General features: G+C 34.6%; 1 protein-coding gene across 5 annotated transcripts in view; it reads left to right on the top strand.

The window, feature by feature from the left end:
• Window positions 1-14,490, top strand: part of Bltp1 (bridge-like lipid transfer protein family member 1) — a 181,836-nt gene that overhangs the window by 105,752 nt on the left and 61,594 nt on the right. For 4 of the 5 annotated variants that reach the window (XM_057757383.1, XM_057757386.1, XM_057757385.1 and 1 more), the window contains exons 48-54: window positions 86-331; window positions 2,348-2,441; window positions 4,701-4,751; window positions 7,311-7,517; window positions 8,802-9,040; window positions 11,363-11,607; window positions 13,871-13,976. In XM_057757383.1, the coding sequence (XP_057613366.1) occupies window positions 86-331; window positions 2,348-2,441; window positions 4,701-4,751; window positions 7,311-7,517; window positions 8,802-9,040; window positions 11,363-11,607; window positions 13,871-13,976 (1,188 nt within the window). The remainder of the gene's footprint in view (window positions 1-85; window positions 332-2,347; window positions 2,442-4,700; window positions 4,752-7,310; window positions 7,518-8,801; window positions 9,041-11,362; window positions 11,608-13,870; window positions 13,977-14,490) is intronic. The other variant, XM_057757384.1, reaches the window with a different exon arrangement.

Raw genomic sequence — 14,490 nt, 5'->3', positions numbered from 1 at the left:
AGAAAGTTAATGCAGTATTTAGATCATTCTTTATGTTGGTTGCATTTTTCAAATCTCAAACCATATACTTCTGTTTGCTAAAAAGGTGTTCGGAGTCCTACAGAGCCAACATGTAGAGTTGTCTTTGAGAATGAACAAGACAACAACAGTTTGACTAAAACACAGAGAAAACGTAGTCTGGTAACCTCTGAGCCTCAGCATGTTACTTTAATCGTGTTTGGGATTGGCATGGTAAACCGCACACACCTAGAGGCAGATATTGGTGGGCTGACAATGGAGTCAGAGCTGAAGAGGATCCATGGCAGTTTCACTCTTAAGGAAAAAATGAAAGGTATGATGCTTTTCTGGTACTGCGATGTTGCTTTTGTGAAAGAAGTGAATGCCAAATGTTGCAGAAATTCCCACCTAGCAGGCTTCTTCAGAAAATGAGACTTGGCAAAATTCTGCAAGTTAGTCAAGATCTGTGAATAGAGGGAGCTTTGATACCTAGCAAAAGTCCTTGGGCATGGACTCATTAATTCGTGATGCTGAGTACCTATTCACTAGCTTGTCTTTGAATGCCAATAACAGGTTTCTGATGCCCAAAAATTGAATAAAAAGTGAAATTTGTAAAATATTTGCTTTTCCTTACTACTTCTATAGAAATCTTATAACCTAATACTCATTTTAATATTTAGAAAAGCTAAGAGCTTTATAAAAATTTTATTAGTGGATGGAAAAGTTCCCTTCTATTAATGAAAATGTGCCATTCATCTAAAAAATGATAATAGTATAATAATTAAATCTAGGAGAACATCTGCTTGAATATAGTCCATAACTTTGTGGTGTGGGAGAATTGTCTGTATTGTGTCAGTCATGTTTTAAATAAACACTGATTGGCCAGTAGCCAGGCAGGAAGTATAGGCGGGACAACCAGACAAGAAGTAGAGGCAGGGCAACTAGAACAGGAGTATTCTGGGAAGAAGGAAGCTCTTCCACAGTCTTGCCCAGACACCAAAAAAGCAGGATGTGACCTGCCCCGCTGAAAAAGATACCAAGCCATGTGACTAACATAGTTAAGAATAATGGGTTAATGTAAGTTATAAGAGCTAATACAAAGCCTGAGCTAATGGGCCAATCAGTTTATAACTTAGGGAGACCTCTGTGTGATTTTCTTTGGGGCTTACCGGCTGTGGGAACTGGGAAGGACAGAAACCCCAATAAGCAGGCCCCTCCTGTTACAGCTTTGTGTATCACAAAAAAATAATTCCACCAGATATAGTCAGTTGTAAAATATCCCCCCAGTTTCAGAAATTTTTGTATTGCACAAGAAAAGAAAATTATGAATGACTATGTGTTTTTGTTAATTTTATGGTTACCCAACAAATAAATCTAAATTTTGCATTAAATACCCATCTTTGACTGTTTTGTTTCATGCCCTGACTATGAAACAAAAGTCAAACACTGATTTTGCATGAAAATTTATGTGAGATTAAAGAAAATTATTGCAGAAATGAAAGATTATAAATTGCTGAGAGACATACAAATATATTAATTCTCAAATATAAGGCAATGGATGTGTGGCACACATACTTCAGATGGCTACATTGAAGTAAAATTTTCTTTAACTTCAGTGGTTTTAAAATTAACCAGTTTTTGTTGTTGTTCTGTTTTAATAAATATAGGAGTTATATTGGTTCTTTTGGTTAGAATCTGGGAAATGGACAATCTCTTCTAAATCAATTGGTTTAACATTCCCCAAGTTTTATCAATAGTCTTTACACTGAATTTAATCTTTGGCCTAGCAATTCTAGTTCTTACAAACATAGGAAAAAAAATATAATTGTGTGAAAATGGCTGATGTTAAAGAGCTAATTGTTATTTTTATAGCCCCAAGACAGTTTAAAATTTATTTATTTCAAATTGATCATAGAATTTAAATGAAAAAAAATGCTAGAAGAGAGATTCAGGCAAAATGACATGTTTATTTTATTTAGTTTTGTAAGTAATAAGTATATTAAAATCATAGCAACTATATGGACCAAGAGTAATAGTTTATTTGATTTCTTTTACGTTCAAAGTATATCTGTGGTATAGACCGTTTAACGCCAGTAAATTACTTAATTCATGAAAGCTTGTTAAAGTGTAGTTTTGTATAATTCCAGATTTCGTATAGACTCTGTATGCATATATGAATACAAAAAAGTAAGCTGAAGAAGTTTTCTTAAGGCAGTTTAACATTGAGTGCATTTCATCATAATTTACAGTTATCATTTGTCACCAAATAATGTTGTGAATAAAGTAATTTTACTATAAGATACAATGATATTATTTCGAGAACTCAGATTATTTTTTCCTCATATTTAAGATGTTTTACATCAAAAGATGACTGAGACATGTGCTACTGCTCACATTGGTGGGGTTAATATTGTGCTACTTGAAGGGATCACACCAAATATACAGTAAGTGTGTTTACTTTTACTCTTTTTTTTTGTTTGTTTGTTTGTTTATCGAGACAGGGTTTCTCTGTGGTTTTGGAGCCTGTCCTGGAACTAGCTCTTGTAGACCAGGCTGGTCTCGAACTCACAGAGATCTACCTGCCTCTGCCTCCCGAGTGCTGGGATTAAAGGCGTGCACCACCACCGCCCGGCTACTTTTACTCTTTTCTTATACTTCTTTGTTACAGCATATAGAACACTTGGAATTCCTTGAATGAACTGGTACTTGTTAATTTTGAGATTTACACAGTGTTTCTAGATACTGTCACTTAGAATATCACCTGATAGGATATGAGGGTGATCTGGCTGCAACATCTGTCACCCCATTGATCTCCAGGGTTGATTTGGTTGATCTGGCTGCCTAGGCAGGTGTCTCCTTCCTTCTTCACTGCCAATAGAGGAGAACTGGTTTTTGGTCAAGGGTATAAAACAAGCTGTGTTCCTCTGCTAGAACCGCCAAACAAGCTCCCAAGAATATCACCTAGTAAAATATTTTTTGGAAAAAATAATTGATTTTGCTCTCTCTTCTTACCCTAAATTCAACTCTGTTTAAAAGTAAGAAAGAAAGAGAAAAGCCCAAATTTTAGTACTTTGTGAGGTTGTCTTATAGGAAAAAGATCACAGTACAAATTTCTGTTTAGCATGTAGGTTGTAAGTTTTCCTATCATTTAAATAGTTAATTAAAACTACAAACTCTTAACTTTATATTAAGGATTAAGTAACTCACTTAATTTAATAAATTACTTATTTTATTAGATAAGTAATCATTAGTCATATTCACCTAGACTTCAAATTTGTCATTTTGCACTTAACAAACTTAACAGTAAAGCCTTTGAAATCTGTGTTACAGTATAAATTAAGCCTTTTTAAAAGAGCATATCAAGCCAGTGTGGCAGCTCACAACTGTAATTCCAGTACTTGGGAGGTTGAGGCAGGACAGTACCACAAATTAGAGGCCAACTTTGGCTATATATTGTGTGCCAGGCTACCCTGGATTATTCTTTTTCTTAAAGAAAAGGAAACATCAATGACAACAAAAATCCAAGTAAACAAAAACCCATATATTATATTTCAACTCTTCTTTGTTTTCTTCTTTTTTAAATATAAGTTCTATTCGTGGATCTGTTCAGAATTATTTTGATATTGATAACATTTGCTCCTGGTATTCCGACACTGTCTATCAAGATTGCATTTAACCATGTGGCATTGTTTATATCTTTGGCAGTATTTGCCTTAATTTCTAATTTGTTTTTAGTGGATCAGTTTTGCATTATAACTAAAATTGTTTAAATAGTTAAGGTCATATCCAGGCCCAGATTCCATTTACTAAGCAGTCGTTGTTGTCTTCATTTTTTTCTTCCTCCTCCTCCTCTTCATCTTCTTCCTCGTCTTCCTCTTCCTCTTCCCCTCCCCCCTCCTTCTCTCTCTTTTTTTTAAAGGGATTAGGAAGACCAGGAAATCCCCATGGTTAAAACATTATAGAATAATATTTAGTTGTATTATAAAACCCCTACTGTGGGTTAGGAACTGATTATCGGTTCCTTTACTTAATCTCAATGCAGTTCTGTGAGCTGAGGTGATTTTAGCTCCACTTTATAGCATAACAAGAAGTTGAGATTTGGAAAGATCAAAGTATTAACATAAACTGTTTAAAGTAGTCCAGTCAGAAGAGCCCAGAGCTGCACTGCTTCCATCTTCCTCCCTCATCTGCAGAAAGTCATCACAGAAAGCACACTTCATGATTGTTCCATTGACTCTAGGCCATGTGTACTTTAGCCTCTTCCCAAAGCAAGCCAGATTAGGTGTCCCCAGTGCTAGCTTTATCTTGTGTCTCATTGTCTGTACTATCTCTCAAGAGAATGCCTTCAGTCTTTTCAGTTTGTAAAAGTTAACATGTATTTAATGAGATTTTAAAAATGTAAAATTGATATTTCTTACCAGTTTTACTTGAAATGTAAAAGTTACTCATTTGTTACTGCCAACCTCTTAGAATTAAGACTTTTTGTTAATATTTTTTGAATTTATTCTTCAGCATTTTATTTCTAACTGCAGTTGAAAGGAAATAGAATGGGAAAAGATAGTTTCAAAAGTAATTTGAAAAAAGTTTAAGAACTGGATATTAGTAAAGTTTCCTGATGTGCAGTCCTGTTGTAACTAACTTACATATGAATGCTGATTGCTTCCTTTTTGTTTTCCTGCTTTCTCTTGAATCTGCATCTGTAGATTGGAGGATTTTCCTACATCTCCTACAAGTACAGCCAAACAAGAGTTTCTGTATGTCATACTATTTTTCATGACTTGCAATTAATATCATATTGTATAATGTTTATATTATCTTCATGGTATGTGTATAGCTAGCTACCATTTCAAAGCTTTACCATAGACACAAGTAGTTTAATACATATTAGTAGTCAATCACAGCCTAAGTGAGGCTGTCTCTTAGGTAAGACAGACTTTTAGTGTGTGTTGCTTGTGTTTCTGTAGACATGTTACTGTTTGGTACTATAACAAAACCAAAAGAAATTCACTTGGTGAGTTTTTGTTAGTTACGAAGTAATTTTTAAAAACTAACAATGCAACTGCATGTTTCAGCTTTCTGATTTTTTTAATGGGAATATTTTAATTTCTGGTTGTCAAGTTTTATCTATGGCTTTTGCTACATGAGCATTTATGTTTTGAGTATCTTAATTTAAACCATCGTGCATATGATATTTTGTTTGTAGTCAGCTGCACTTGAGGTATAGTGTAAATGTTCACCACATGAGTCTATCACCATGTCACATTAACATTTTACTTAGCATAGTTACGTCTTTGTACATTTTTTATAAAATTTAAATATGTTGACTAGGTAGGTGACCTATATGTTTCCTATTGGTATGATTATCATATTTTATGAAATTTGTTTCATTATTGATAACAAGCCATAGACAAAACATCATTTGTTAAAAGTCTATTGTTGATATTAGCATATTCTGTTTCATTTTATGAGCTAACTAAAAGTATTAAAATTTGAATTTTATTTCTGGAAAATATCCTGTATAATATTAGTGGGGTTTTTTTATGCCTTTTGCTTTTATAGAAAAACATAAACAGAACCACATTTAGTTCCACTCAGACAGTACCTAGATCTTTTTCTTTTTATTCATTTTCTCTGGATATTTAACAGAAAATCAATATTGACTTTATAGAGAATGCTTTTAGAGGCCAAAGGTCACATCTGTTTCACACAAAGAAAATATTTATGGACGTAGATATTATGTACTAGAAAGGCTCCAGGAAGGCAGTAATGGAAAAGTAAAAGGTGGTCTTTGTTGTCATATCATCATGTTAGGCTACCCTAGTCTATTCTCAGGCTTTCTGCTGAGAGAGACAGTTACCTAGAATACTAAGTTGCTAAGTGGGAAAGATTTAAGCACTGATCATGTCACACATTCCACGTCGCTATTGTAGAAAAAAGCAAACTGATTTGAGGTAGTCAGCACAGGCCAAGTTATGTAAATTAATATCCTCCACCTTCTTTCCTTTTTTATGTTGGAAGCCAATTCAAGGAGGCAAGGCCTGGAGGGAGTGTAGAGATTGAGCCAGAGCTACTAGATTGGTGTAAAGCTGATAAAATTATAGTGTAAGTTAGGCTCTCTATTGCTGAACGGGACAATTCTTCAATCTTTGAAATCAAAATTTCTACTGAACCACCTTAGTAGAGGCCTGTGAGCTTTCTATTTTAAATTTTGGTTTAAATTGAGAATTAAGTTTTGCATGTTTTCTTATAAAACCTTAAGTGATTTTTAGACAGGCTAACAGGTTATAAAAGTAGATGTGAAAAATAATGAAGATATATTGATTTTTTTCAACTTACACTTTTACTGTATGTAAAGAACTAATAAAAGTTCAATGCACATTGAGCAAAACTATTGCTCTTGAACAAACATCAGCAAGATTTGTGATGCAGATAAAGGCTTTCCAGAGTTAAACAGCATGGTGATCCTGCACTAATGAAATTCAACTAGAAGTTGTAAAGGATGCTCTTGTCAGCCTTGAAAGAGATGTGGAGAGACCTGGGATATAAATTAGTTTGTAGTTGTTAGTATGAGTCCTTTGTTTGCAGTTTTGTTATTTTTGAAGAGAGTTAACCACTTAGTTTAAGGTACACATGTATATTTTATTCAAGGAAGAAATAGTCACGATCTCACTTAAAAAATGATTAAAAGTTTGAACCATGCTTGTTATTCCCATTGTATATTCAAAAAGTTCATGACAGATGTCCACAGAGACTGACTAAATTAGATTCATGGAGAGTGCAGTTTACAGAGTTCTGCCAGATCTACTGTTAAAGTCTTGGCCTCATCACACAAGGGTCTATTCCCACTTCCCTTTCCTGAGTTCAAACAACAGGCTGCCTGCCTTCTATTTCTTTTAACAGAGTAGATGATTGTTAGGATGACGTGTGTTCTTTGATTATATTTTAGAAGTATAATAAGTGTATTTTTCTTTTTGTATTGTGTCTGTCGCTTTAGATCCCAAAAATAAATTGGAGGAAAAAAGAGGATTCTGAGTGAGAAAAAAAATCAAAATGGAACTTTTTTGTGTGTACATATATAACAATGTGTTAATGATTGTGCTTTTACTCACATTAGTATTTACTAAAGAAATAATAGACTTTTCTCTGCAGTATAAATTTAGTATCTTTTTAAGATCTTTTAAACTAGCTTTTCATACTCTTGATAAATGAATGGTCTCATTCTAACTCATTGAGTAAGAATATATTATATTCTTGGTATTCTTCCAAAATTTTCATTTGGCTGTGTTTTAATAGTCTTCCTCCTCTGTTGCTAGAACTGTGGTGAAATGTAGTATTGCCAAGTCCCAAGCCCTCTACAGTGCCCAAAGAGGGCTGAAGACAAACAATGCTGCAGTATTCAAAGTAGGAGCTATCAGTATCAACATCCCTCAGCATCCTGCCACCTTACACAGCATGATGGTTCGAAGTTCTCACCAATTATCCAAACAAATCTCAGACCTTATTAGACAGCCTTCCACAGCGTGAGTTATTTCATTTTTTATATATTCTGTGACTATACAATAAAATATACCTTTTATTTTTGCTGTGATAGCAGGAAATTTGCAGGAAAATGAGCAGTTACTCTAAGCATCGACTTTCACAGTAATGGGACTGGTAGAGAGTATTCCAATGACATCATGGGAGAATCACAGTGCATATCATTAAAGTATTACATCATCATGGCCCTGTCATTTTCTCATGCTAAATAGGGAGCATAAACATAAAGTTTGAGAGATCCTCGATTTTTATTGGCATCATAAGAAATACCAATTAGCTGGACGGTGGTGGTGCACACTTTTAATCCCAACACCTGGAAGGCAGAAGCAAGCAGATCTCTGTGAGTTCGAGGCCAGCCTGGTCTGCAGAGCAAGTTTCAGGACATGTTCCAAAACTACACAGAGAAACCCTGTCTTGAAAAAGAGAAAAAAAAAAAGCTGGGCAATAGTGGCACACGCCTTTAATCTCAGCACTCAGAAGGCAAAGGCAGGCGGATCTCTGTGAGTTCAAATCCAGCCTGGTCTGCAAGAGCTAGTTTCAGGACAGGCTTCAAAGCTACAGGGAAACCCTGTTTTGAAAAAATAAATAAATAAATAAATAAATAAATAAATAAATAAATAAACAAACAAACAAGCAAACCAATTTTAAAAAAAGCAAATTAATGAATTCTAGAACTGTCAGTCCTTGTTTAATTTTAAGAAATTGCAGTGGTCATTTATAGCATGCATAGTTTTGTATGTTCTTTTATTGTGAAATTACTGTTTATGGTTGAAGATGAACTACAATGCCATATAGCATTTTAAAAGGCAGTAAAATCAGACCTTTTCACAGTAACTTATTCTCTGTGTATGTTGCCACTATTTATAGCTTCTACTTTTCTGATCTCTCTCTCTCTCTCTCTCTCTCTCTCTCTCTCTCTCTCTCTCTCTCTCTCTCTCTCTGTACATGCATGCTTACCTGTCCCCATCCTATAGTTTCTCCATGTGTATGTGTGTACACACATGTGAGTGTTTGCACATGCACATGCATGATTGCTTTTCCCTATCCTATAAAGTGACGAAATAGCATGCATTTTGATAGTCTTGATGGTTTTTTCCTACAATTTTTTAATAGGTTCTCATGTTAATAAGTTATGACATAAGATATTACTCTGTCCGTTTTTCTAGATCATCATTATTTATTAGCTGTTTTTCCACTGAGAAATTCAGTAATTTTATTCAATAAAGTAGTATTTGCTAATAGTTTTAATGTTATATTTTGGTTTATAGCCCACAGCCTATGAAAGAAGATATTGCAACCCCACTGCCTTCTGAAAAAACTCCAACAAGTGTTAATCAGACTCCTATTGAAACAAATGAATTTCCTCAACTACCAGAAGGTTTAGAGAAGAAGCCTATTGTTCTCAAATTTAGCGCCATGTTAGATGGCATAGCCATTGGAGCAGCACTCTTACCATCACTGAAAGCAGAGTACAAGATGGGGAGAATGAGAAGCCATGGAATGACAGGTAACATTGAATCATGAGTCTAACCACATAAAACTGATGGTAATTTTGAAAAGAAAGTATTTTGATGAAAAGGTAAAGCTCTTAAAAATATATTAAAGAATATCTAAATAGCTAGGCATGGTGGTAACACTTTAATCTCAGTACTAAAGAATCAGAGACAAGTGGATCTCTGTGAACTTGAGACTAGCCTGGTCTATGTTGTGAGTTCAGTGCAACATAATGAGACCCTCTCAAAAAGTAACAAATAAATAAATAATTTGATCATTCAAATTTCAACAATGATATTCTTTTATAAATTTTATTCATTTAGCCTTTTATAATTTCATTTATGATTACAATGTATTTTGATCTTATCCACTCCCCTCATTCCCAACTTCTCCCAGACACCTCTAAATCACCCTTAAATATCTTACCTTCTTTTTTCCCCATTTATAAAATGGCTTTCATCTTCTTTGTCATTTTTGCCTTGTCTCAACTTTAGATTTTAAGGTATAATAACACTTTACTAATGAGTCTGTTTGCTGTGTTTTTCATAGGTTTCAAAACCTTTGTCATTTTAACAAAAGTGATTTCTTTTCCTATTGTGTTACTAAATTTCTATAAAGAATAATTGGTTACTGTATACAGATACTTTTATACCTGTTGAAATAAAAATGTATTTTCCTTTTTGTTGTTTTAACATGATAAATTAGTGCATTTAAAGCACTAATAGATCTATTTTAACACAGATATGTTACGTTAAGGATCTCTATATTACTACTCCTTACATTTCAGAGTTTGTCGATTAAGAGAGTTTTCTGAACATTTCATTCAACCTTTATATTACCAGAAATAGAAACACTCTAAAGTGAGCTTTTGGATTTGGCAAAGTTAGTATGGGCTTTCAACTATCAGAGGCAGTCCTATGAGTACTGCTAATTTGTTCATATATTCATGTCATCTGGAATCCATAGATTAATGGAAAAAGCTCAAGAACAGAGTGAACAGCTTGTTGAATATCCATACAAGTAAGAACCCAGAATTCTATAAATGAGGAAAAAGGACACAATCAGTAAAAGAATGACACTGTACCATCAGGGCTGGCTTGTAGGGGTTTCTGTCCTGCCCAGTTCCCAAAGTCGTTAGGTCCCAATGAAAATCAACAGGGAGTCTGCATTAGATATAAAGTGATTGGCCCATTAGCTCTGGCTTCGTATTAGCTCTTATAATGTATATTAACCCATTATCATTATCTATGTTAGCCACATGGCTCAGTACCTTTTTCAGTGGGGCAAGTCACATCCTGCTTCTTCAGTGGTCTGGGCAAGACTGGCGAGTGAGCTTCCTTCTTCCCAGAATTCTCCTGTTCTCGTTGCTACACCTCTACTTCCTGTTGGGTTGTCCCACCTATACTTCCTGCCTGGCTACAGCCAATCAGCATTTATTTAAAACGTAATTGACAGAATACAGAATTGTTCCCCACCATGACACATTCTTGATTACAGATATGTGATAACTGAGACCTAGGGTTGCTTTGATCTGGATGAATTTTATTTAGTGATGCTCACAGTAGAGATAGTAGGAGACAGACCCTATTTCTTGAGCTTGCAGTAGCTAGTCAAAGGTATACTTGGTTGTAGCAGTTGTATAAGAGGGAACTGAGAGAGTGGCAGTCTGCTGTTTATTAAAGGAACATGGGTGTATATACATTACCTTTATCAATGTGTAGTCATAGGTATATACATTGAGCAGTGATAGAGTTGATGGCAATACAACTTCTACCAATTCTTCATGCCTACATGGATAACTAAACAGTATTGGCAAAATAATGGAATTGACTATTAATTAATATTTGCTTGACCAACTCTGCCAGTTAGAGGACTTAAAAAATTTAACACAATATTGAGCTAAAATTTGTAGCTTATTATTTAGCCTCTTAATATTTGTTAAGGCTAAAGGAATGTGTGCTTAATATTTCAGAATTTGGGAGTTGTTTTTAGCATGAGTTATTGTAGTATAGCTCCTCTGCATGAAGGGCAATGTCTTTCTGTTCTCCCTTCTGTGATATACTAAATCTGTGTATTTCTGCATATGATACAATACTAGGTACCCAGTAAGCTTCATAAATACTGCTGTATTGCTTAACGGTACTTGCTAATTCTTAAAGTGAGTGAATGTACTTGTTTAAAGATAAGGAATCTCTCATATATAAATTTTAAATATTGCTTTTATGTATAGCAAACTGAGGGATGACAAAACATTTTTCTTAAGACACCATTTTTGGAAAAGTGAAAATATTAATGCATGCTTGTATGGCTATATAATGTTCCTTACTTCTTACAGGTGCACAGACAAGGTTTACTTTTGAGTTACCAAATCATAGATTGCGTTTTACTTCAAAAGTTTCTGCAACAGATATGTCAACTATCCCTCCTTCTGCAAGTCTTAATCTTCCACCTGTTACCATGTCAGGGAAATATATCATGGAAGAACATGATAGTTACTCAGATCAAGTGTGGAGCATAGATGAGCTGCCTTCTAAACAGGGCTACTATTTACAAGGGAATTATCTACGTTGTGTAGCAGAAGTAAGTTTACTTTTAAAGTTACTTTTAGCAGTTTTTATGTTTTCAGTATTGAGATACCAATATGTGTAGTGATCTAAACTTTGAAGGTTGAATGTTAGATTGTTTGTCCATACAGAAGAAGAAATCCTACTGAATTTGAATAGGAATGAGCGTGTGTCTGTGTCTGTGTCTGACTCTTCCCCCTTACTTTATTGAAACATGCTTTTTGGAACAATATACTAATAATCTCTTACTTTGCATTTTATATATTAAATTTCAAGTCCATCATGGCAATGTTTTATGGCTTATTTGATTATAAAAAGGGAATTGACAATTGACAGCAAGAGTTTTATATGTTTACTTCTATGGTCCTTTAATTAACTTTGAGTTAAACATACTATTCTTTTTTTTAAGTGGGGGACAAACTGATTTTTTTTTTTTTTTTTTGATTTTTCGAGACTGGGTTTCTTCGTAGCTTTTGGTTCCTGTCCTGGAACTAGCTCTTGTAGACCAGGCTGGCCTCGAATTCACAGAGATCCGCCTGCCTCTGCTTCCTGAGTGCTGGGATTAAAGGCGTGCGCCACCACCGCCTGGCGACAAACTGATTTTTAATATGGTTATATGATTTAAAACATAATTATTAGTCATGTTCTGAAGGACATATGGAAAAATGAAACAAATTAACAGATTCATTTATTATTTAAGACAGAGTTAAAAGCTGGCACTTCTGACTGCCTCATTTTTTTTTACCTCTATGTATAACTGTCAAAAACTTCAAAAATACGACATATTCATTTGGTTTGAAAATCTATAAGAAAGCTCTTTGAGTTTGATAGAAATACTATAACTGGAAGAGACACATTTAATTATGATATACCCGTTCTAAACTGGCCTTCACACCTAAGAGTTTGGATTTCTTTTAGTTTTTAATTTCATTTGTGTGTGTGCATGTGTATGAGTGTGCGTATGTGTCTGTCCATCCATGTCCATGATAAGTGATTGGAAGTGGATGCCACAGCACACATATGGCAATCAGATGACACTTTTGTGGAGTTTATTCTACTTTACCTTGGTTTTGAGGATAAAACTCAGGTCTCCAGGTTTTTATCATAAGCTCCTTTGCCCAGTAATCTACCTAGCCAGGCCAAGAGTTGAAATTTCTGTATTTGAAAAACAAGTATATCCAAATGTACACAGGATTCTAAGAAGCCAAAGGTTGATTGAGGTAGGAAATTTTATATGGCAGGTATGCTTTCCACATAGAAAAATGAGTGGCAAAAATAGTTGAGCAGCACTGATAATGATGCCTCATTTCAAAGAAAGTAAATTTAAAGCATTCTGTTGTATAATTCCATGTTAATGTTACATACTAAAAAGAAAGAATTTATACTCTAGGAAAAATACAATCTCAGATTTACCAAAAAGGAAAAGAAAATAACAAATTACTTTCAAAGCATATAAAGTTGAACCTTATTTCAAATTGCCTATTTTATTGTGTCCTAATATAAATACACTGTAACTCATCTTTGTCCTGTCTGTACGATTTTGTGCAAGATAAAGTGCCTGGTACAGAGTTGGAGGGATAACTGGTGGTTAAGAACATGTACTGCTCTCCCAGAGTACCTGAGTTCAGCTCCCAACAACATCAGGCAACTCCATAGGAATATCATCCCTTTGGCCTGTGTGGGCACTTGCATCCATATGCACATTCCCCCACACAGACAAGATACATAATTAAAAATAACAAAAACAAATTTTTAAAAATGTGCCTCCTGGTCTAATTAAGCGTTTTGTGATTTCTCTTCTAAGATGACAAATATATTTTCCTCTATTAATTTTTGATCAAAATATGAACCATGTCACAATGATAAAGTGCTTTAATCAAAAAGAGAGCTTGAATCTATGTTTTTTGTAATGGTCACTAAATAATTAGAAGCTGCTTTCTGCTTCATCTGTTTAATGACTAATTCTGTCAGGAATTAATGCTTTGTACTAATCACAAGACACATGTTTCATATGATTAGATTAGGTATCTGATTGGTAATTCACTCTCATAAAATCCTGAGGTCTGTAGTGTGCTGTTTTAGGGATTTTGTTTTTAATCACTATAGCTTTAGCATTTAATTCAAATAGAATTGGTCATTGGGACTGAATAAGCCCCCTTTCAATGCATTGTTCTCATATACTATATAGATAATTATCTCCTTTTCCTAGAGTTTTTTGGCTTTGTGGAAATGCAGTACAGTGCTAACATATAATCTCACACTCTGATTTTGTTTGGCAGGTTGGTTCCTTTGAACACAATCTCACAACAGATCTTTTAAACCACTTGGTGTTTGTACAGAAAGTGTTCATGAAGGAAGTGAATGAAGTAATACAGAAGGTGTCTGGTAAGACTATCTGTGACCTAACAATGCAAGTGTCTGTTCTTATTTGCCTGTGAGTTTTCATGATCTGAACTAAGACCTAAGTGACACAAAAGTAAGAAAAATTATTATATTGGTAACTAGTGTATGTGTGTGTGTGAGAGAGAGAGAGAGGGAGAGAAAGAGAGACAGACAGACAGACAGACAGACAGACAGACAGACAGACAGACAGAGGAAGGTAAGAGAGAAGATGCACATCCAGAGAAGAAGAGAACATCAGCTAGCTTTTTAAAATTGTCTTCATCTTATTCCCTTAAGCTGGGATCTTTCATTGAACCTGGAGCTTGCTTTTGTTATTTGAGACTGTAGAGAGCTATATTTCAAGAAAGAAAACCTGTAGGCTGATGAGGGGAGTCTCTGTAAGAATCAAAGCCCACCGTTCACTTACAAACTGGGGTAATTATAGGGTAGACATGACAGGAAGCAGAAAGTAGGATGAAAAGTTTCCTTTTTTGATCAGAGATGGACTTTTTCTAGG

Source organism: Chionomys nivalis, chromosome 24 (genome assembly GCF_950005125.1).
Source record: "Chionomys nivalis chromosome 24, mChiNiv1.1, whole genome shotgun sequence".
Taxonomy (NCBI): Eukaryota; Metazoa; Chordata; class Mammalia; order Rodentia; family Cricetidae; genus Chionomys; species Chionomys nivalis.
The sequence above is the reverse complement of the archived record's forward strand: the minus strand, read 5'-3'. Positions and strand labels throughout refer to the sequence as shown.